Genomic DNA, 25,727 nt, shown 5'->3' on the forward strand with positions numbered 1-25,727 from the left:
GTGCTGCTGGGCCATTGCTCTCCCCCACTGCGGCCCTGGTTCTGCTACATCAGCTTATTTATCAGGCTGCGGACTCCCTCTCAGAATCCACTTCTCAAGCTCTGCCCCTTTGATTTGCTGTAGCCCTCTGCCACGCTCCCCTGCTCCCCCCCCCCCTTCCTCCCCCCTCATCTGCTTTTTTTTTCACAGACACTGGCTTTTTAAAAATTTGACACGGTCCCGCCGCCGACAGCCCGGGCGGCTGGGCCCCCTGATTCACCGGGCCCAGGACGGCAACCCCGGCAGACCCACCCTGTTGGCGGCCCTGCTAGTGCCGAAAACGCATGCGCAGCAGGCTCGTGCCGATCACACATACGCAGCCGGCAAGTGCTGAACATGCATGCGCAGCAAGCTCGTGCCAAACACGCACGCACAGCAGGCAAGTGCCGATCATGCACAGCCGCAAAAATATACATTGGTCACCCTAGATAGCGGGCCCCCCAAAAGCGCAGATTATAGCTATGCCCCTGCAGTTAACACTTCAATGCTTTTTTAATTTGCTGTAAAAGTGATTTTTTTTTAAAGTTATACTAAACAATGAAAAGCTTGCAAAATTATGCTACCTCACCAATGTGTCATTAACACAAAGTAAACTAGTCGTTTGATAGACAGCACCATTTTGTGCTTGCAGATGCGTCAAGAATACTTGTTAGTTTAGAACAGGGGAGCACAAACCGGGGGAGGTGTGAGGCCTCTGCAACTACTCTAACCTGCTCTCAGCCAGCACATCAGTGATGCATCGCCATAACAACGCGTCATCAAATCATCATCAAATCACGCCGCAGAGTCAAATGGCAACATGTTGCGATAGCAATGCGACGTCACATGACGATCAAAGCCTGGGAGCAGGTAAGCAGGGGGGGGGGGAGAGTGCAGACAGGGGGGCGCAAACTGAAAAGTTTGCGCACCCCTGGTTTAGAAGGTTGACCAAGGAGGTTTACTCCACATTCCACTTTTTTGACGCTGGTACAAGGAAAAAAAGAGAGACACCGAGACGCTCACTTTGTTTGTCTTCCCCCCCACCCCCTATGTATTTGGGGGAATCCATGGAGCTGAGCCGCACGGTATTGGGATCTGGGCTCCCAAACAGAACCATATACACAAGTGAACAATTGGAAGAGTGAGGAGCGTTTTGCTGCTTTAAATCCTTGTCTACCTGCAAACCAGAAGCTGGAGCACAATACCTTCATAGCACCGAAACATGTCTACAATATGATGCTATTTAGAACAATTAATTTAAAACTTGCCCGCATTCATCATCCACTTTGATTTGCAATCTTAAAAATGTATGTGGTTTACATACCCTAATTAGCAGATCCAACAGGGAAGAGCCTCTTAAACCAAATATTTAGAAGAATATAAATTACTTCCTAATAATGAACAGAACATCATCCTTTACTACCCATGAACAGCAGATGGCGGTCTCGGCTTCCCTGTCCAAAATAAAGCTCGCAGCTGCTATACATTTTCCAACACAAAAGCACAGCTAAAAAGAAACGTAGAGTGAATAAAACAGCGGCAGGTAGGGGTTTTATTCCATTTACTAAGGCAAGCTAAGGATATATATATATATATATATATATATATATATATATATATATATATACAGAGAGAGAGAGAATCCACAGAAGCAGCCGGCACTCCACTTGCAAGTAGAAAAAATTGGGTGCTTGTCCCATAAAGCAATAATAAACCATACGATACCGTTTGAAGCACGAGATCAAGAGACAGCACTCTGGTAAGTTTGATCACAAGTTTTTGTATTGAAAAAGACACATAAACCGACGTTTCGGTCCCCCACCTTGAGAAAGGTCCCACTGGGGGACCGAAACGTCGGTTTATGTGCCTTTTTCAATACAAAAACTTGTGATCAAACTTACCAGAGTGCTGTCTCCTGATCTCGTGCTTCAAACGGTATCGTATGGTTTATATATATATATATATGTCTTTATTTATATAGCGCCAAAAGTGTACTCAGCACTTCACAAAGAATACAGAACAGGGAATTAAAATAAAACAATTATATATATATATTATATTACACACACCATTATTACCACTGCAGTGCTGGACTGGTAGAAAGAAAGGAGATAGCACAGCGGTAAATAAAGTGTGGTTGGTCAAATGTGTGACAAAGTGGTGAAGTAAGAGTTATTGTGCTAAAGTGAATAAATGCGTTGAGTTTATGCTTCAATTGAATACAGTGAGGGGCCATTTGAACATTGCTATGTAGTTTACACCCCAAGCTGCTCACATCTGCTGTTTATTAGCATTCCGTTTCCTTTGTATTATGTCTTCGCAGTCATGTCTAAATAAACCCTTCACCCCATGATTTTCTTTGATCCGTTTCAAAGGTTGCCAGCATCTCCCGTCAAGATGGCAACAGTGCCCTATACATTTTACAAAGGTCTCGCATTGAATATTTCATAGCCAGCTGAGAATTCAACATCCCTGAAATAATCATAACCCAGCATTACGCCTTCAAATGGAAGAGAGAAAGTGCCAAGCGCCCATAACGAACGCACAGGAGAAAGAGAAAACGACCCCCTCCAAAATATGCCACGGACATCAGGCTTACAGTGGGTTTATGGCTTTAAAGTGGTGCACTGTGGACATCATTGTTGTGATATCAGTAAAAAAACGATCTTAAGCATTAAGAAGATCCTACAAGAAGTTATTAGACAAAACTCCACCCCAAAATAAGAAAAGTATGTATATCTTTATTTATATAGCCCCCATGTAATGCTTTACAAGAGAAACAATACAGGGAATTATAGCACAATAAGTACAAGAAATAGGATCAGAGAAAGGGGTGTAGCTAAAGCCGGAGGACTGCAACCCCCCCCCCCCCCAACTGTCGGCGGCACATTGCGGGGCCTGAGATGCAGGAAGGAAGCACAGAGGGAAATCCCTTCCTCTGCAGGTGGGCGGGGCCTGGGTCAGGGGGCGGGGCCCTGAGATGCAGTAGGAAGAACAGAAGGGAAATTCCTTCCCCTGCAGAGCCTCTGTAAGTGGGCGGGGCGTCAAGTAGTGCAGCTGTGGGGCTAGAGCTGCAGCCTGAGAGACAGGCTGGGAAAGGTGAGAGCGAGGGGAAGGGTTAAATCGCTGGTGTACAAACAGACATGAAAAGGAAAGGATACAGGAAGGAAGAGACACAAAGAGAAAACGAGGTACAAGTGAGAAATACATAAGAAGGAAAAGAAAGACGATAGCGAGAGCAAAGAGAGAGAGAAGAGAGCAGAGAGAGCAAAGAGAGAGAGAGAGAGAGAGCAAAGAGAGAGAGAGCAAAGAGAGCGCGAGCAAAGAGAGAGAAAAGAGAGCAATGAGAGAGAGAGCAAAGAGAGTGCGAGCAAAGAGAGAGAAAGAGAGAGCAAAGTAAGAGAGACAGAGAGAGAGAAAGCAGAGAGAGAGAGAAAGACAAGAGGCGGCCCTGAATTTTTTTTTGCCCTGGGGCCCGCACATGTCTAGCTACGCCACTGATCAGAGAATAGGAAAGGATGTCCCTGCCCCGGAGAGCTTACAATCTAAGTGACATTAATATATCACATCACAGAGAACCATGGTTCAGTAAATAATATTCTCAATTTGTCCAGAAGGGTTCTTCAAAGATAAGAAGCCCTGACCACATTAATAATGGCTATGTTGCATGTCACTATGCCATTCTCCTTATTGCCTGGTTATCTGTATTGTTTTTGGCTGCATTATTAGGAGAACAGGGGCTATCATTGTGGTTATGAGAGGAAAAGTAAGATATGGATGAAGTCTGTCATATATAGATGGTGGTTTCTGATAGAAGACTGCCGAGTACCCTTAACAATTGAAGCTTCAATCAGTGCAGTTTAATTCTAAAATTAAGCTAATTTTTAAATATCTTTTGGAACTTTCAGTAAATTTGGGGTATGGTTCATATCCTCAAAATAGTACCTGAGGATTAGATTAATTTAGTTCTAAAATAATTTGGGATTAAATTGGTGCCTCAAGGCAGGGTTCCATTTCAGTAATGTTAATGCCAAGAGTGCCATTTTCATATGCTATATGATCAAAACGGTATCATTACCAGCGCAGATCCCTATTACTTAAAATATATACTATTAAAGTATTATTTAACAAAAACAATTAATGCATTTTGCAACCAAAGAAGGGTATGATAAAAAAGATTTGGTGATTGTGATTTTTTTTATTGTACCAAAAAGTGAACAAATAATTATTTCTTCAGGAACAATGAATTCTAGCTGCAAAGATAATATATCCTAATTTTAATATATCTGTAGGAGTTGTTCACCCTACTTATTTTGTTAGCCTCTCTTGTTTCACATGTATAGGAAGGAGGGGATCTCCTGAGGGGGATCTCCTGAGCTAAACCGTGTTAATTTCAGCCTTTTGGGGACTCCCTGGTTCCTGAAATTCCAACCAGGGAAGTTGCCGCCGGTATAGACACTTCCAGGAGAAACAAAATGGAGGTTTAAAACTCCTGCCTCTTGCAGCCACGACATCATTAGTCGCGGGTTCCTCTTGCCCTGCGTGATGTGGGGTATTTAAACCTCCTTTAAATAACGGCAGCACCTTCTCTGGTAAGAATCTCGGGACGGTATGGGACACGGTCGCGGCCGTGTAACTGCAACCAATACTCCGCCAGTGTTCGGCCGCAGACAGACCCTCTGATGCAGCCGATACATCGCTGGACACTGAGCCGCCTCCCGCTTCTAACATAAGGGAAGTTTTAGGGGTTTCATGGCTACGGTAGGGAGTTAACTTAAGGGGTTTTAGGGTAAGGGGTTAAGGTTTTTAAGGTAGGGGGTAGCATTACTATTAGGGGGTTAGCATTAGGGGTTTTCAGGGTAAGGGTTAAGGTTAGAAACTTCCCGTAGTAGCGAAGCGACCAGCTGCTCAGTGTCCCGGCTGCGGGGTGAGTTGTGGCTAAACGCTGGCGTTCATGTGGTCGCGGCAAAACGGCCACGACCAAATGTCCTAGACCTTCCTCTATTTAAGTCACATGTACAGAAGCATCGCGGTCCCAAAAACTATAATTAATCCATATAGGTTGAACTTGATGGACATATGTCATTTTTAAACCTCTCTTACTATGTAACTATGTAACATTAGGATGCAGAAACTGTATTAGGGCATCTCAGGAAGGCAGAGTGCGACACTTCGGTACGCGTAACTTGAAGTGAGGTGGACTGCGGGGACCCACTGCGTGACGAGCAGGCCGTGCTATGATAGGTCTGCCTCGTGAAACAAATTACTAAGAGCACAAATTGTTGCTCTGCTACACACAAGGGATTTCTCAGGACAGAAAAGAAAGTCAAAAGGAAGGCTGCAGATACCACCTGGAGCACCTACGGTTCTTCAAAATGCTTCTTTTCATCAAAAGAATACGAAAATAGAAGGAATGGTCTACACCATCTTACCATTAGAAATGTGCGAAACAAGAAATCCCCCTAAAAAAATGAAATGTCTCACTATCTTGCTAACACAATAAGAATGCAGATGTTTTTAGTGGCTTTAGCCAATTGTGAGGAGAATGCTGGTTTTGAACAAACTTTGGTGTTTTTTGCAAATCAATTCAGAAAAAGCCAAAATGCTGCAATAATGGCAATATAAAAAGAAATATGAAGCAAGCTGACAATTTAAGAATTTACAAGAAATATTTTGCCACGGTGCGCATGTCATAATAAATTGACTCAAACATTTGCAATGGGAAGCTGGCTAATTGTAACCATACATACAGCCCTCTCCAGTTTCCTTATCACAGAGAGCATTCATCTTAGTGAGAAAGTGAAGGAGTGCACCAATCCTTTAACAAGGCTCTTCTTCAGGACCAAGCAAAACACTACAGTACATGTAGAGATTATAGCTACATTGTGAAGTGCCTCACCTCTGTCGATAAAAAACGCCAATGCAGACTATACACCGATTAGGACATTGCAGAAAAACCCAGGACAAAGAATTTTCTAACTTTTCACCTATCACTACACGGATCATGTCTTCTTGCAGCTCATACTGTATTACCTTAAGAAAAAAAATCATCTTGGCAGAAGCTGTGGGAGCTGCTTTTGTCTCATTACTCGGGTTGAAGACTGACCTTTTTGCCTTTCCTTTTTTTCTTTTTTCTTTGAACCATCAGAATCTTAAAACTAAATACAGATTTCAGGATTTGCCAGAGAACGAGATTTTCATAAAAAAAGGGGAATTGCGAAAGGAAAAAGTTGACATTTTGCACTTCCATTGATAGGACATATTTTGCAGATGAGAGATACTCGCTGCTACAATTGTGTAGTGATATCTAACACGTAATTTCCTTGCATTCAGATAGGGAATAGTTTTCAAAATAGACACAAAAAGGCAAGAAAGACAAAATGCACTAAAATACAAATACACGTTCCTAAATAAATAACATATTCATACAAGTGTCTCTAAAATTGAATGAGTCCTTGTTAATATTATCAAATATGTGTCTACTCCAGGTAGCTGTTAGGAAAGATCTTCTACTCCATATGTGGTGGGCACCTTCCCTTTAAGTGTTTCCCAAACTCTCTAATTGAAGTACTATAGTGGGTTACAAAAGCAAACACACATTGCCCAATGGTGTAGATTACTTTAATAATCAAGGTTAAAAATGATAAAGGGATACATCCCACCTCACAAGTAGAGTATTATGTTTTACTCCACAAAAATATGCTTGAGAAGGAGCGGCTCAGAGAGTAAATACACCGATTGTAAACAAATGTCACTGAGCTTGAGCTCAATTCCAGGCGTTGGCTCCTTGTGCCCGTGGGCAAGTCACTTTATGTCCCTGTGCCTCAGACACCAAGAACATAGATTGTAAGCTCCACGGGATAGGGACTGTGTTTGAAACAATCGTATGTGCTGTTTATCGTGCACTATACTGTAATTGTGAAGTGCTGAGTCCCATTGGGAGAAAAGTGCTATATGAAATAAAGATATTGCTGTGTAAAGGAAAATAACCTATTCAAGAAATAGGTTGTTTTACACACTGTTTTCATTATTTAGACCTTACTGTATTATGTGCAAGGCTTGAGAAGAACACTTGCCCCTTGCATACTGCAAGTGAAGAAATAGGGGTGGTGTGTGGTGCTGAAAGACCATTGGAACTCCCTCATTGCCTGCCAGACGCAGAGCTGGATTAAGAGCATATTTGGCTCTAGGTAAGGTACCAGGAAATACAATTCACTGGAGGAACTCAACTATTCAAATAGTACAGTAATAAGAAGCAGTGCCTGGATGCAAGAAGTCCCTGCTTTAATTCCTGCCATGAACTCAACATTTGATGCAAAATTCTTTTTATTGTATGAATGTCGCTCCACATTCAGATTTATAGGGGAACTCGACTGACCAAATAGTACATTGGTAAACAGCTTTACCATGGATGAGAGGTCTACTGTTCAATACATGCCCTTAAAGCTCATTTTTAGGCAACATGTTTTTCGTTTTAAAGGTACATTGGGTTCCATATTAATGACTAGAAATCAAACTGTACAAATAGTATTGGTGGCAGATAATGTAGAAAATTCAGCGCTCGTGCTGCAGATGTATGGTATGTTGGAAATGTAAATCCCCTTGCAGCATGTGTGCGGAGCATCTCCCCTGTAGGCTCCTGAAGCAGGGTGACCCCCAAAAGGGGGGCACCTTGAATGAAAAGAAAAGAATGCACACAATGCGCACCAGGGATTAATGATAGTAAAATATTTATTAATAAAAAGTAACCGAGGGGATCCAACCCCGCCTCAGTACATATGCGTCACAGAACTAAGTTCAGTAACAGAAAACCCAAACCCTATGGTTGATTACTGCTACCTAATTAAACTAAGTCCACCAAACATATAACACACAATAAAACAATTGAATGATAAAATAAAATAAAAAAAGACAGTGTTCAGTAATCAGGATAACTGAATCCTGATTAGACTATATTATAGTTAAACAACTGTCAAGGACTGGCAGGGGGAGACGGAGACGTACACTGAAGCCCAGGACGGGTGCCGCGGCAAACGTATAGGGATCCGGATCACGCCACCGCAAAGATCTAAACACTGCCGGAGCTTCCTGCAAACGCCGTCTCAGACTGTCAGAAAAACGCGCAGAGTGACCTGTCGTGACCTCTACGCGTTTCGCACTACGTGCTTCGTCAGGAGGTACAAATAGTATAGCTGTAAGATGCTCTGCTACCAGGTTCAATTATCATCTTTCCTTGTCAAAATATTAAACCAGGGGTCTCAAACTCAGTCCTCAAGCCAGGTTTTATGGATATCGCTGCTTCAGCACGATTGGTGCAGTCTTCAACTGAGCCACTGATTGAGCCACCTGTGCTGAAGCTGGGATATCCATAAAAGTTGGCCTGTTTGTTACCCTTGAGGACTGAGTTTGAGACCCCTGTATTAAACCATCAGTTACATAGCTTGGAAGTGAGAGCAAAAGGTGATTTGAACTTGTTCTTACAGTGTACAAGATTTGTACAGGTTTCACAATTAGTTATCTGCATAAAAAGATCCAATGGAAATAACTTACAATTGAATGGCTTAGGCCGCGATTGTACACTGCGCGATTGCCCACGCGGCAACCACAACTTGCGGAACGCCTATGAGGCCGCCCTTAGTGCGCACACGTGCACGACGGAGCGCGTTTTTAAATGTTTTCATCTTTTCAAGTGACGGCCGTGTCACGTGGGCAGTTCAGCCTCCATAATCGCTTCAATCACTGTGCACACATCGCTTGGGCAACAGGCGCCCGAGATGCGATGAGCGCACGCCAGCGCAGTGTATAATAGCGGTCTTATGTTAATTATTCTAGACAAAGAAAAAGTGAAATTACAAAAATGTTCTTGGTGATAAAAACACTAGTTTCCCTGCTGTTACTGATGAAAGAATGTTCAGTTGAAAAAGCCATTTTTTTCTTAAATAGTTTTGCAAAATATGCGTCCCTGTGCATAGAATACATCAGGCAGGAGCTGCTGGCCTGTTGAGCTTACAATTGAACTTTTGTTTGAGGGAGATAAAGTGACTTGCTTAAGGCAACAGGGAGCTGACCCTACAGTGCAAACAAATCCATCACTTCAAACACAGCAATGTTAACACAACACCCCCATTCTCCCTGTTCTGATGACTTCAGGTGCAGGAACTGGCATAAAGATGAATAGGTAAGTCTTTATATTCTATGTACACTATGCATTAGGACATTTAGAAACTAAGAAACTAAATTCTATCAATCAAAACCATACGTATTAGGCTGTGATTAGTGCCCACGATGGTGCGCGCCGCCAAAACAAATACCTGCATTTGTTGAAGGTGCACATAGTGCGTGCAACCGCGACTACCCGGAGGCGCGATGGAGAGGCAGAATCCAGGAGAGACAAATGATTTGTTTCTACAAGCGATGGCCGCGTGATGTCAGTATCACGTGAAGCGGTTCAGCCAATGAGGGCGAACCGCTCATGTGACGTCACGCCCACACCTCCATCGCCTCCTGATGCCGCCTGCCTACAGTGCAGGTTTCGCGCGCTCACTGTGTGAGTGATGTCACGCGGTCGCGCACGCCCTGCAGCAGTCACTATAATCGCAGCCTTAGGCCGCGTCCATGGATAGTGCTTGCGGGCAGATGCGGGCTGAGGCGCCCTTACGCTCGGCACTGAGCTCCTACAGCCGCAATGAGAGCGGCTTCAGTAGGGGCTCGCCTACGCTTCCGTGAAGCGCGCGGAAGCGTAGGTCTTAGGAAAATTTTAAATTTTCCCGCTTGCCGGAGCGCAGGGCCGGTCATGTGAGCGGTTCGCCTAATGAGGGCGAACCAGCTCCGTAACGGCACTGGCCCGCCTGCCGACACGCCCCCGGACGGCGCGCTGTCTAAGGCCAGGGAAAGCACCCACTTTCCCTCAGCCTCAGCGCGCCTCCGCCCGCAAGCGGTATCCATGGACGAAGCTTTAGGCAGCAGTAGCTCTTCATAAATAATATGAGCTCTATGTGTTATTACTGTTCTTGTGTCCAAGAAAAGCTAATAACTCTGCACAAATACAAATTAAGAAAGTTCCCTACTGCAACAAATATATCTACAATACTTAATGTTAGAGGTCTTTACAGAAGTCTACAAATAAATTGAAAAAGTAATTTCAGTTCATGGCAGTTCTCAGTGGTATGAAAAACGACTTCACCTAAAATATAATGAATGTTCTACAGGATGGTTGGGGTCCAGTAGTTTTAAGTTGAAAAAGAGAAGGTCGGAGACGTACAGCATATGAAAGAAAATAGAAAAAAATCAAATAGGTTAATGGGAGAAGGACAAACAGCCATTCGTCCGTGCAAGTGCAACAAAGGGAATCTCCGGGCACTCCAAAGGCTGATAGCTGTGTACAAATATATTTCTTACATAGCATGAGACCAACTTTTCAGTCCATTTATAGTAGTTTTAAGCAACATGTGTCACCAACAAGGCTGGTCATCAAGCATGTACAGTAGGAACCTTATTGACTGTGTACAGTAGACTATGAAGTTTAAACTGGGAGAGGAAATTGTATTTGTTCTCAAATAGTTAGAAATTCTACTTGGGTGGGGGACAGTGAGATTGGAAGATTGAGCTATGATGTTAATATTATATTTCTAATGTTAAGAGTGCAGCAGTTTAAGAATCTTTAACAAGGCGAAGCAAACAATTGATGCTTTATGGAGTGTGGATGTAGTTCTAAAATAACTCTGGCACAACTTGGGGGTCATCCTCGATGGTATTTAGACTAAAAGGTATGCACTGAATCGGTACAGTATTAGACAATAATGTTATATGTACAGAATATAAAACAAACAATATGAGCCTGATAATTTATATATTGTTTGAGTATTTGGCCTGTCGAGAAAGTGTTGACAGAGAAAAAGAGGACAATTGGTAACACCAAGTTCAGCAGAATACAAACCTGTCTAGCTAATGTGCTGCCATGACTGGTTAAAGCCATCAAAAAACTATTCTACCACTAGAATATGGTTGCCTGCTTTGACCTCAGTGAGGTTAAATGAAGCACATGGGTTATATACAAGGTGGTATTGTGCTTTTTAGCATTGTACGTACTACTAAAGATTCTGGGAGTACCAGAGATGACATTGCAGTGGGGAATATTTGTGCCACTTTAAAGAAAATTAATTTGGTAAATATTATTGCTTTAATATCCAATCTGCAAATTGAGAGCCCAACTGCCAAGACAAATTACAAGAGATCCGATCCAATCATCCAAATAAACCAGCTGGATAGAATTAGCGACAGACTGTGTAACACAGTTGATTTAATCAGAGAATTTAGCAGCAGATTAGCATCCTTGTGCTTTAGCAAACTGTTAGAAATGGCAGATAATATTGCCAGGTTAAGCTGGGCTTTTCTTTAAGTGCCTAGAAAGTAATCACCAAATCTTCTTGGTGGGAATGTCAGACAACAAAGAAAAAATCTCTGAGAAATATTCCAATGACACTGCTTGTGTGATGCTGCAAAGCCCGTCACTACTCTGGGACTGATATCCAAGTATAATTCATATCTCATGAGTACACAATATTATTACATTACATTTGACACAAAATACAAATATATAAGATGGTATGATGGCCCAGTTTTTCTCTTTCTGATCTCACATGACACAAAAATGAGCTTCCTGTGTTTCATGGTTGTTACGTATTGAGAAATTCTGAAAGAAAGTTGAAAGATAAATAACACGATAGGAGCGGAGATATGATGAGTAAACTAAAGGAAAATTAATATGTTATGTGAAAATGATCTGCACAAAATATTTTAATTTAGAACAAAAAAAATGAATGTAGGTAACAGATTTTGTTGTGTTGACAGATTGAAAAACAGTCAGCAAATGCAAAAAAAATGACTAGAATGAATAAGAAAAGGACATCAACTTAATTCCTATAACAAAGGATGAACATATCACAGATACAATGATCACAGATCTACAATGCTAGTTTCTAGCACAAAGTCCTGGCACCAAGGAGGCAGAAAGCCAAATAGATGGAAATTCAATTATTCATCACATGACTTCGTTTGCACTGCCTTGAGAAAGGTCCCCCTGTGAGGACCGAAACATTGGCATTTGTGCCACCTACTCTAATACATGTTTTTTGAAAATTACCTCTGAGTGCTGTCTCGTTCTTACTGCGTTGCTGTGGCTGCACCACTGCTGTGAGGAACACCCCTGCATGTGTATATATATATATATATATATATATATATATATATATATATATATATGTATATATTATATATATATATCTGCCAACACCCTGTGTACATCAACGTTGCAATCTTGCATTTGTCCCGCAAACACGTCACTGGGCAACGAGATGCTTATATTTCCTTACAAAGAATAATGTGCAAGACCATAGTTCCTAAAACTGTATGCATGACACAATTGCCTATTTACAATATGTAAACACAAGAGAATACTAAAAGAATCAAGACATTTCTGGTCCCAATGAAATGGCATTGAGGCTTTCTAATAGAATGTTCAGTAAAATAGTAAATAGGCTGGAAAAAAAACTAGAGTTGCAGGAATCATTGTGGAGTCTTCATAAAGTGAACTAATGTTGTATATCCACTGTGTTGAAAATGAAACAAGAATTCCTTTTATATGGACATAAAAAACAAATGAGACAGACAATGGATAGAGAGAAGATGAGAATATGTCAGTTTAAGAATACGAATGAAAATCTCGGTAAATGCTCAGGGAAGAAAATGGTTCTCATTCCCTTGTAGGAAAAAAAAAAAGATGACAGAGCAAAACCAAGTGTGATGGAAAATAGTCGTCAAAATTAGCATTCAGTAGTTATGAAAAATCACCTACCGCTAGGCTTGAAGAGAAGAGTATTCAACCAATGTGAACTTCTCACCATGATAAACAGAGCAGACACCTGGGCAACAACAAAAAAGATGGAGCGACGATTGAGAGCAGCCCGACACATCATGGAGAGAAGTGTGTTAGGAGCTTGATAGCAGGACAATACAACGCATCAGAGAACATAACAATGAACAGGACTCCTGACACTTAAAACAAACATCAAGAGAATGGGGAGTGATACAGTATGACGTGTACTGTGAAGTGAAAAAAAACTGTCAAATGTAGATCTCCAGAGAGAAAAAAGTTGGAAAGTGGAAGAAACAATCTTTTTTTTAACATTGAAACAATTGAAAAGTCCTTGCTAATATAATGATTATATTAATATTATTACTATTATTATTATTATAGGTATCAAATGCCTTTACGGACAATTTAATTATATTCAGACAATGTATTCTTTTTAACTGATAACTTTGTTCAACAAGTCTAGAACAATATTGTTTAAAAAGAAAATTCAATTTCTATCTTTTTTTAAATGAAAGATATTTGTGCAACATGTGATCGCTAGAGATATTTGCATGACATGCAGTCAGTATCCACATAGATGCACAAATATTAGCTAATAGAGTAAAGCAAATGAAATAATAAATACATGAAATATTCAATTAGTAACATTATTAGTAATGTTTGGGGAATATTGTTTCTCATCAAGAAAACACCACTCATTTGATTCACTAATAGAAAATGTAACCCTCCTTACCCGGCTCCAAAGGATTTCACATCTGACTGACTATATACAGTGGCAGTGCTTAGTCTCTCATACCTGTTCAGGGTGCTTGGTAGGTGCAGGCTGGGTGTGAATAAACAGATAGAAAAAGAATGGGCGCCAGGAACTTTTGTAAAACATAATAGGTGCTTTATTTGGCATCCGTCTACATGGCTCCACAGGTATTGACATACATCTCACTTGGCAGAAACTTGTGGCAGAACATAATAATATGAACTTCACCCCCTGATAGCTCTCACTCTTATGCTGGGGAGGTACTTGTTACCCATAGTAAGGGGTACATTGGCAGTCTCTTGCATAGAGTTAGTAATGCCCCATATTGGAATAAAGTTAAGGCTGCAGAATTAGTAACCCACTACTATGTACTGCATACTTTTTCCATAGCTATTTAATTAGGATTATACCAGGAACCTTACAGTTTGGCCGTCCAAACATACTCCGGAGTTACTATGCAGAGAACTCCTATCAAAGTATGCTTCCTCCTTTTCAATAAAGAGAACAATCTTGGATCCTTACTAGGCACTTACTTAAAGCGCCTGTTGCCTAACTGAAAACAACAAACAGTGACAGGACACTTCTTAATACAGTATGCTTAACTATACACACACAAACCTATTTACGGGAATCACAGTGAGGGCATCAGGCCGCGCTTATAGTGCTGGCGACGGTGACGCGACCAATGACGTCACCCGACGCCGTCGACACCAGCGATAGTTTATTAAATTAGAAACTTTGGCTTTAACCACCTATCATGGTTGTAGGGCTAAGCATATGAAGGCCCATACTAATGAGAAGAGAGTGTAGGAGAAGGAGGAGGGATGGTTGAATGATTCCGATTTTTCAATCTAGAAAAGGAGCATGTGAAGTATTTGATATTTAAAGACAGGTCGGCAGTGATTAATGAATCAGCCTCCTACATGCAGCAGGACAGGCAAAGCCTAGGATGAAATTGCTACGTTCACATGTGACAAATACCGGCTATAACCATCCAAACATTTTTCCTAGAAACACAGATAATTATAATAATCATATCCTTTAGTGTAGTCCTAAAACATTTGACCAAAGCTCATCTGCTTCCAACAATAAGCTCAGCGGTAAAAATTACCTTTGGTGGCCCATGTAATAGACAGTGCTTCATAAAACTGGTTGTCATATAACATCTTCAATGAATTGACCAACCTATGTTAGCGATCAATGTCATGTTAAATAATCCTTTTATTTGCTTCCAAAAAGCAAATGTACTTTCATCTTCCATAAAGGAACACCAAGTTCTTTGCTACTAAAGCATCAATACCATAAATAAACACATCACTAGACTTTAAGCCCGTCTGGTCATATTAATATTTCTTACAAATGTCTTTAGACCGAGGAGCCCTTGACATATTTATATATTTCTTATGGTGTTTTCACCACAACAGTAAGCATCCATCATAAACCCTCCTGGATGACAGTCAGGCAAAATAAGTGCGGATTTCTTTTTATTCTTAATCGATACGTCGACTAGAAGCATCTTAGATAGTACCGGCCATAACAGATCACCAGGCCGGCTCCATATGCTCCACTGCAGATTCATCAATCTTTCGCAGGTGTTCCTCCGCTGGTACTCCCATATAGTCCCATGGCTGGATACAAATCATGCACCGTTATTATTTGTTACAAAGACATCCATTGATCCAGGAGTTAAGGGCTTTAGGACCAGAACGGGTTAATAAAGAATGTGATTGGAGTGTATTTCTCTGAGCAAGTACAATCATTATATTAAAGATTGAACACCCTATAAAAGTGAATGGGTCATACAAGGGCCCCATGATGAAGGCATAAGTACATCGAGTAGTGAAAAAGGTGAACAAAATAAAAGTGCACAACTACAATAGATAAGTGACGTGATAAGTGTAATACAATGGAATAGGTGACCTTGTGTATATATTGAAGTATATGGAGCGTCTGCAGCTGTGACACCAGGGATGGCTCTGGTCCCCCCTATAAGCACACAAAAATACAAAAAACACAGCGCACAACGCTCATAGTGCATTAAATGATATCTTTAGTAACCAAAATAAGGAGGTAAGTATTGTGCGTACATTTAAATAAAATAAACAAGCATTTCAGGGTTATTGTTACCCAAACACCAACGGACGCCCGTGATAGTCTCGTGGCTCTCTCCTTCTCACTCCAACAGCCTCGGTGTAGGGTCTGGATAATCTCCACTCCAATCGCTGGTATTTCAGCCTCTCGCCTTGGGGTAAGGCTAGTACAGTCTCACGTAGGTGAACAGCAGTCCAGAATGACCTCCGCTTGTGTGCGCAATGCCCGTCACTGCACAGGTCTCGTTTGCAACGGGACCAATCAGTGACGCACGAGGGGTATTTAAATGCCAATAGATTGATTAGTCTTTATTCCCTGATGAAGAGACCCATGTGGTTTCGAAACGCGTTGGACTAAGAACTTTGCGAACCCTCTATATCCCAGCACTCCCAGAGAACCGGTCCGGTGTTCTGTAGACTTGCGACGAACTCTCGCGGTTTTATGACGTCACAGACCCGGAAGCACTCGACCAGGACGCCAAACAGCGTGTGCTCCGCTGCTCCGTTGCAAACGAGACCTGTGCAGTGACGGGCATTGCGCACACAAGCGGAGGTCATTCTGGACTGCTGTTCACCTACGTGAGACTGTACTAGCCTTACCCCAAGGCGAGAGGCTGAAATACCAGCGATTGGAGTGGAGATTATCCAGACCCTACACCGAGGCGATTGGAGTGAGAAGGAGAGAGCCACGAGACTATCACGGGCGTCCGTTGGTGTTTGGGTAACAATAACCCTGAAATGCTTGTTTATTTTATTTAAATGTACGCACAATACTTACCTCCTTATTTTGGTTACTAAAGATATCATTTAATGCACTATGAGCGTTGTGCGCTGTGTTTTTTGTATTTTTATAAGTACATCGAAACTGGTTGGGGTCTTTTTTACATGGACTTAACGTGTTTCTATTTTTGACGTTTTTATGCTACGAATACATTTTGATGATTTATTTTTCTCCCCTCTGAGTTATAAATCCCTTTTCTGACTGTGCCACAGTTATTCATTCCCCATGGTTTATGGGGTTGTCCTGCTCTATATGTTCTGCCTGCTCAGAAGAATAAAGTTGCATGATTGGTATCCAGCCATGAGGCTATACAGAATCTGGTACTAGAAGAGGAACATCCACCATACATGAATGCATCTGCATTGGAGCATATGGAGCCGGTTCGGTGATCTGTTATAGCAGATGCTTCTTGTCCAGGTATAGATGAAGAATAAAAGAACTGCACCTCGTTCATTCAGGTTTTGTGATATATTGCATATTAATATTTCTATAGTCCTTCTGCATATACATTATAAATGCTGGCAAAGAACTTTAAAAAAAAAAAACTAGTCTGCATAGTAAAAAAAAATTCGAAAAATTATTAAAATAAATATAAGTAATGATGATCACAATTACAAAACATAAATTGGCAATCTTCGGCACAATTCACACTGTACAGGGCAGTCATAGCAGACGTTTGTGCAATAAAGTTACTTTCTCTCATTTCCAGTTGTCCAATATATTCATAAAAGTTAGGTCATAAAATTCATAGATTTTGTCTGACATGAAAACTACATTGGTTAACGTTGTAATCCACTTAATTTGAAACATAGGGGTAAGTTTTGATTTTTACCAGTAGATAAACAGTTACTTATATGTATATGTAGCAGCAACTCAAATGCTATTTAAATCAACATCTTCCAAAGGTTTCCATAAACATCACAATTATGTTGTAACGTCTACTGACAAACACAGATCTTTCAGGTTAAATATGTTTATTTGAATAATGAATTTGCTGTTGTCTTTTTTTTAATTTATAGTTTATGTCAACTAAAACAAAATCATAAATTATAAATCAGTTTTTACCCAAATCATCTATATATATTTGTCTAAGGATATCTGCACATCCCTCGGAAATAGGCTGACCGGCCTGTCACTCACCCAGATGCAGCCCGTCAACAGGCACATCCCTCCCCTCTGTGTTAGACTTAGCGGCCTCTCCCTCACCTAGGAAATACTCCCCATGGATTTGAATGGCATTGGGGTGCAGAGGGAGAGTGACAGGTGTTAATGTCCTAATTTATGTAATCTATATATCTATATCTATATATCTATATCATCAACCTTGCAACTGTGAGGACTTGGCTTTCTAAATGCTCTGACATTTTTTTCACATCTAAAGACTCACTTTCTAAGCTGCTGTATAACCTTCAGTAATACACCGCCCTCCCAGGCCTGATTTATACGTCTGCTCTTTCACCTCCTACTCCTCATCTCTTCCAATACCTGGGTCCTCCCTCCTCCTACCTTTCTCTCCCTGTATCACAATATGCACTCCCGGTTGCTTTTGCTGTTTGATGTTTCCATACTCACTTTCTTTCTATCCACATCTCTTCCTCTCTCCTTCCCTCTACCTATGCATGTGCCCAGAAACTATTTACACACCTCTTTCTCAACAACTTGTACACCCCTCAAGTAAAAGCACCCCCAGAAATCCTCTTCTCACCTCCTCTCTCCTACTCCTCCTTGCTGCTGGGGATATATCTCCTAATCCTGGATCCAGCCATATACACACCTGCTCTCGCCCAAGCCTCCCTGCCACCTCTTTCCCCGATAATACCAACCAACCTTAAAACTCAACTCGCAAAAGAAGCATCCCAATAGCCAGCACTCATTGCAACTGTCCCACACCCAAAGTCGCTAAGCACTGCCATTTACTGCACTTCGTCACCCAACATACCACTCAGATGGTAAGGTCTCTGGGGCAGGGATTTCATTTCCTATTGTCTGACTTTGCTGCGCTTATTGTATTATTATAATTTCCTGTACTGTATTTTCTTTGTAAAACGCTAAGTACACTGTCAGCGCTATATAAAGATATACATGCAAATATCCCCCACTGTGACAGTCTCAGCGGCCTCTTACTTACCTAGGAAATACTAGGGGAGGGGATTTTAATGGCAGTGGAGAAAGCAAGGAGAGGATGGAGTACAGTATGCACAGAGAGGAGCAGACAGTAAGGCATGGAGTGCAAAGAGAGGGGAGGAGAGAGTGCAAAGAGGAGCAGGGCATGATGGAGGGCTGAGGGGAGACAACAAGGAAGGGAGAGGAGATAGAGAGAGACAGCAGAGAGCAGTGGTGAGTAGTAGGAGGAAACAGAGAAACAGCAAGGAGAGGAGGAGACATGATTAGGAGAGGAGGGTATGCAGTGAGCACTGAGAGGAGCAGACACAGTAAGTGCAAAGAGGGGAGGAGAGAGAGAGGGGTGGTGCAAAGAGGGGAGGAGAGAGTGCAAAGAGGAGCAGGGCATGATGGAGGAGAGAGTAAGGTGGGGAAGGGGACAAGAGACAGCAAGGCGTTACAGGGAGGGGTGAAAACAAAGAGTAATGTTTCATAACCTTTCAGATCTCCTAGATCGGCGTATATTATGCCGGGTACAGCTAGTTAGTTATAAAGATGTAGATCCATTTGGCACATATCTCTAGTCACCAACCAGGGAAATCTAGGTAACGGTTCCGACACAAATTCCTTCAGTTATTAATAGTAAGATTATAATTAATGCAGATGCCTATGAAACGTAAGAAATCTTCTTCAAAAGGAAACACAGAAGTTGCCATCAGATATATGGACCATTTGGTCAAACTAGTCTGACCATTCTCACCAGTCAGGAAAATATATAGTAATACAAAAAGTACACTTTGATTCAAGTAACGTGTATATTGTATTTATTTGAGTGTTCTGGCGATCATTTTTGTAAGCATTCATCATTTTGTAAATACTGTTCCAACTGATACCTTTTTAAAATTATGTTTTTATTCTGTATTGTATTGACTAACACTGGAAATCACAGTGGAAAAATGCATATCACTACGCTTTAACCTGTTTAGGCCTCGGCCATGGTTTTTGCTGGCGGGCGGAGGCGCGCTGAGGCTGAGGGAAAGCGGGTGCTTCCCTTGGCCTTAGACAGCGCGCCGTCCGTGGGCGTGTCGGGGGCGTGTCGGCGGGCGGGCCAGTGACGTCACGGAGATTGGGCGAACTGCTCACGTGACTGGCCCTGCGCTCCGGCAAGCGGGAAAATGTAAAATTTTCCTAAGACCTACGCTTCCGCGCGCTTGCGGAAGCATAGGCGAGCCCCTACTAAAGCCGCTCTCATTGCGGCTGTAGGGGCTCAATGCCGAGCGGAAGCGTGCCTCAGCGCGCCTCCGCCCGCAAGCACTATCCATGGACGCGGCCTTATATTTTTACTTCAAAGCACAAACTTTCAAAACTCAAGATTATTAAAAGTACCTCTAATTTAATTTCAAATTGGGTCCTCTCAAGTTGGTAAGAATGCATGACTTCACTGTGCTTGAAATACATTACTCTTTCCCACTGGTCGGAAGCTCAGATAACCAGTGTCTATGAAATCCAAGTGAACTTAATGTTGATTTTAAAGCTGCAGTTCAAGCAATATCCTACATGTGTGTGTTTTTTAATAAATCAGTTCTTTACTATGGAGAAAATACATTTAGAATTTAAAAAAAATAAACAATTTTAAAGACATTTTTAATGTATTCTAATGTAACAGACATTTTTGTTCCTATAGCAACCATTTACAAAGTCCCCTTCTGAAACAGCTTCACCTTTTTGTGCCCTGCCCTCTCTAGCAGTGACCCAATTGAAGAATCTAGTGCCTGCCTGGTCACAGAACTTTGGCAGTGCAGCAGAAGATTACCCAAGATGCCTTTAGTGAACCCCCAGATGAATTTCAGCGATCGATTACAGCAGAACGGATCAATCAGCAACTTAGCTAATCACTTGTCAGTGTGTAGATTGTATTGAAGCACATATTGAATTTTTTTTAATGACAGCTTGAAGTGCAGCTTGAACTCTGTAGCTTATTTCAACATGCATGAATTGCAAAAGGACAAAATCAGAGGACCTCTATGTCAATGTGACTTCAATAGAACTTAAATCTGAATATAAAATATACAACATAAATCCATATTTATCTTAATGTTGAGATCTAAGACCAGTGACCTGTCAGGTTCTACCTCCCCTCAACCTTCTTTTAGGAGAAAAAAAAAATCTCCCAGCCATACAACTACACTATTAAGTGTTACAGATGTGACTCACTAGGATACACGGTGACAATATTTTGTTATGGGCTCATTGGTCGTAAGAATAATCCTAACACACACTAATAATTATAAATGAATGTGCTTCAGATAATGAATTGTCATTAAGATTACTATGAATTTAAAGTATCAATGTAATCAGTGAAATGCCACAAGTGTATACAATACTGCAATCTTTCATGCAAGGATTTCTGTTACATTTTCTATAGTCGGTGGCGCGTGCCCGTGCGCGCGGGCCACCAGCCCCTTACCTCAAGTGTGCTGGTCCCCGCTGCCTCCTTCCGACAGGGCTGACTGCGTGCTGTGACGCATCAGCCTGCCGGAGCTGCAAGCTCCTGGTGATAGAAGCGCTAACGCGTCACGTGGTACGTGAGGCAGCCAATGAGGATGGGAGGAGGGGAGCTATGGGAGGGAGGCGGCTTGGTATGCATGTATTGTGTGTGTAACTCTGCAGCAGGGGGAGTTTGATAGTGTGGGTGTGCAACGCTCTGCAGCAGGGGGAGTTTGATAGTGTGGGTGTGCAACGCTCTGCAGCAGGGGGAGTTTGATAGTGTGGGTGTGCAACGCTCTGCAGCAGGGGGAGTTTGATAGTGTGGGTGTGCAACGCTCTGCAGCAGGGGGAGTTTGCTAGTGTGTGTGCCTGTGTGTGTAATCGCCCCCCCCGACCTGGTTTGGTCACGCCCCCCCGCACCGAAAAAAATCAGCTGCAGATCGCGATGCAGTGAATTGCACGCGCCGCTGGCAAGCAAGGCAACCGCGAGTCCTCAGCCTTAGTTTTCTTGGACTACTAAAGATGGTGTGCATTAATACAATAAATACATCTGCATATATGATTTTACTAGAAGACCTGTGCACAGTGTAACATATGCTGCATAGCACTGTTTTATATGCTGCAAAATTTTTCAGGGTGACCCCGTAAAATCTATGGGGCAAAAAAAAAAAAAAAAATAGTTGCTAGTTTTAAAGTAGCAAGTCACTTCATAACCAGGTCTTTCTTCACTAAAGATATGTACATTTAGCTTTACATTCATCAGCATTATAAATATTTTGAAGACTGAGATTACTTACCAGAATAGGAAAGCCCATTAGGAAATCATATATAAATACAATCCCAGATATCAGGTAGGTAATTTGAAGTGACGTTTTTACAGGCTCAGATCCGTCGATGGATGATCTTCTTTTCCCGTGTGCATCCTCAACCACAATAGTAGGCACATTGAATTTATTTTTATCAATGTTTTGTCTAGTTTGGATAGAAAAGGTCTGAAATAGGGAAATGCCAATGCAAACAACCCCCATTACTACACTGCCGCTGATCAAAAGTAGGAAACACACTCCAAACCCCAGGCCAATTTCTGTAACGATGAAACGGCAGTCCCGAGTGTAAAATCTTTCAGTGGTGTCGTGCCATCCAACAGCTGGTAGTGTTGAAAGGATAAAAGATACCATCCATATTCCCATGACGGAGTGCACCGCTTGTTTCTTGGTGTTGCTTAACCTATGGAGAAGAAACTTCGTCTTAAATTGTGCACAGGATGTTTAAATGATATATCTATATATGAAAAAATACTGCTATATAAAGATACGGGAAAATGTTAAGTGTAAGCAAGTGAATATCAATGGCATATAATTGTAACAAAAACAATAGCAAATGATTGGCTAATAAATGAAACTGGACTGAATATTTTTAACTGCCAAAACTTAAAGTTGATTTACAGAAAAATTATGAATTTCTTGAAAATCTTTTCCATTTTAACAGTTTGCAAGTTTCTCTTCGTTTCAACCGACTTCTTTTAGAACTTTTATATTGTAATAAAAAACTCATTATTTAATGAAAAGTATACGTGCATGCACTTTACTAGCTGTCCCAATACTTTCCAGGAGAAACATGTGTCATTGCTTCATAATTCCATTCTGAAGGTGAAGGAAGCAATATCAGCTTTCTATGTCACCAGAGCTCATAAATAAACATAGAAGTCTACTTTGAATTGGATTTTATTGTGATAACAATTTACAGTCTGACTGCAACATCCATTAATCTGCTATTTGTTGCAACATGCAAAACATTAATGGCACAATGTCTCTGCAGTGTACCCTGGAACAATCAATAAAGAAATTGTACATTTTTGCTGTCTGCAGTCATAAATTATGCCTGTAGACCTGTACTCTAAATATTTTCCACATTAACAGAAGGGATGGAAATTTTATAAGGGTTCATCTTTAACACACGAAATCTGGCATATTCAGCTCAGACAGGTAAATGTCTGTATACAGTATGTGGATGTTGTCTCGAAGACATTATGACAATTTCTAAACCAACTGCATTTATTTTTGTAATTAGGTTCAGTTTGCACAACACAAATCACCCTTAGTGGTCAATCGTCAGAGATTTAATTTTTTTTATTTTTAGAGGAACTTACAAAATAACGAGGATACCTGGCTTTTATAAAGCACTGTAATAGTGTAGGATCGGAATATAAGAATGTACAGAAAAATACTTGCAGAAAACTTGAGAAAGTTTATAACTAGAATCTCTGCACAAAATGTAAATCGACAACAAAAGGGAATTAAATTAAATGCTCTGTTTATCTATAACGAAATCTAAAACGGCAGCACTGATCATAAAATAGAAGGCCTAATGTGGCTATAACATGAACTTCTATGAGAGTAACAAAGCCATATTATAATGAACTGGTAACTGGATGTTGCTTATGAATTTCATTATCGTGGGAATGATTCAGAAAAGTGTGTAACCTATATGTTGTTCTCTAGAATAATGGAATGCTTGCAAATTGCTGGATAAAGATGTGCAAATGTACTTTGCTTCTCAAACACGTTCCCTAATTTAGCAAGAAATTTGCATCCAGGGAAGCATACTGTATGTTGTAGTTTTTTATTTTTCAGTAAAAAAATTTTTTTTTTACTTTTTTACATTTTAGCATTGCTTATGTGTAATATACCAATTTCAGGCACATGGCGCCTTTTTTGGATGATTTTTAAGCTAATATTGCTTGGTGTGTTTTGGGATTGTTGCCATTTTCACAGGAAAACAGAAAAAAGCCGTCTGTATAGCTCAAAGGCAAACACACCAATGGCTGATATAGCCTAGTATTAATAGTTGATGGAGAATAACTGGAGCAAATCAAAGGGGACGGAGAGTTGGAGAGATAAACTGCTAGCAAGTCTGTAGTGCGTTTAAATATACTGCTTCATAATGCACAGTGTAATTGGATCCGTGTGGTGTAGCGCTTGTACTCACAATGAATGCCTTTCTCCTTGAGAAAGGGCAGTCTATAACCGAAACGTGTGGGAGGAGGATTTCCTATTTTTGTTTGTCCTGAGTATCTCCTTTTTTATGTAGTTTAATAAAGATTTCCCGATTTTAAAATTTTCTGGTGAGTCCCAGTCTTTTGGAGTGGTTGGCGCATCGATCTTCTACTTTTTTCCATTTTCACAGGAAGTCTAATTTCCATCCAATTCCCAAAGTTGAGGGAATGGATTGCACACATGTAATGCAGTATACAAAATACATCAATATTAAACATATTTAAAGTTTTTAAAGCCCCTGGGCCATATAAAAATATTACGCTGGCCTCATGTATTAAGTCAGGTCCTAGGATTTATATTTTGACCTTGGCCCCGGGGCACCAAATTTGTTGAGTGGAAGGGGCAGTTCAGTGTTTCAGGCCCCAAAGTGTTATGTGGGTGTGCCGGCCGTAATTTTGTTTGGGGGGGAAAGGGTCTTCAGGCAGTGGAAAAGGCCTGCCCAGCAAATCGGAAGCCGGGTTGCACTTCCAGTGAACAAATGATCCCTTCCAGTTCCCAAAAGCTCGGTGTAAATTGTTGAAGGTTATAGAAAAAAAACCTAAAGCATTTCTTATATTGGAATTGTTTATGTCCCTTGTGTACATCGTTTATCACTGAAATTAAAAGATACAAAAACTAATTTTACAAGTTCAACAAGGTTTGTTTGGGCTGTTTCTTGTGGAGAAACAAACTGCATTTTAAAAAAAAAAACACTTTCCTGAACAAAAAAATCAGAAGGTATTTCACTAGGGGAAAGGGTACGTTTTACACAGCACACTTACTTATCTTTTTTTTACTAAAAACCTGCCCTCAGAAGAAACAGAAATAGAAAGTAGCAAAAACGTACCTATAATTTACTGGCCAACGAACCATCCACATGCGATGATATGACAAAGAGGTTACAGAGAAGCAGGTTACAAGACTTAGGGTATAAAATGTAGACACAAAAACTTTGCAGAGTCCTTCATTCCATTCATAGTCTGAGTGTTGCCTTCTGAGTTGGACCACAGAATACATGGTGATGGGTATTGCCACATTAAGAATATGCGTTCCAGCCAGAGTGCAGATTAGGAAATCCAGAGGCTTCCATTTCTTTTGCTTGGCACTTACACTTAATATTCCCCATGTGTTAGCTAGAAGTGAGATACCCGAACAAATCAGCCAGGCTACAGCGTTGTTGTGCAGTCTCTGCTCATCATTCATGGTGGAGAGTGAAGGCACCATCAAAAAAAGAGAGTTTTGGATCAAATGTGAAGACAAACAGAAAATGTAAATGCATCTTCTGGCAAAGGTCAGCCTAACACATTTGGGAAAATAAATATATATCCATGGTGCTTAGTCCAAGATGCCTCTGTGATCTGTAAAAAAAACAAACAAGAAAACACATCAAATATAAAAGCTATAAGGAGTCATATGTCTGCACCTAAACAATCTTGACATCACTGTATAATTTGAATAAAAGTTGAACCCAAAAAGTAGGCACTGTCAGGTATTGCCAACATTCTGGTTAGAACTATACCCAAATGGCCTAAACAGAAGAAAAAGGTAAACTCTTCAAATTCATAATTTGTCACTATATAAAATCTAT

At 41.0% G+C, this 25,727-nt stretch overlaps 1 protein-coding gene across 2 annotated transcripts in view; it reads right to left on the bottom strand.

Annotated features, from left to right (window-relative positions):
* The window catches only part of GPR153 (G protein-coupled receptor 153), a 66,928-nt gene that overhangs the window by 11,957 nt on the left and 29,244 nt on the right, over positions 1-25,727 (bottom strand). For both annotated transcript variants that reach the window (XM_075604969.1, XM_075604968.1), the window contains exons 2-3: positions 24,987-25,497; positions 21,902-22,331 (exon numbers count right to left, since the gene is read on the bottom strand). In XM_075604969.1, coding sequence (XP_075461084.1) covers positions 21,902-22,331; positions 24,987-25,363 — 807 coding nt within the window. In that variant the 5' untranslated portion in view covers positions 25,364-25,497. The remainder of the gene's footprint in view (positions 1-21,901; positions 22,332-24,986; positions 25,498-25,727) is intronic.

Source organism: Ascaphus truei, chromosome 6 (genome assembly GCF_040206685.1).
Source record: "Ascaphus truei isolate aAscTru1 chromosome 6, aAscTru1.hap1, whole genome shotgun sequence".
In the NCBI taxonomy this organism is placed as follows: domain Eukaryota; kingdom Metazoa; phylum Chordata; class Amphibia; order Anura; family Ascaphidae; genus Ascaphus; species Ascaphus truei.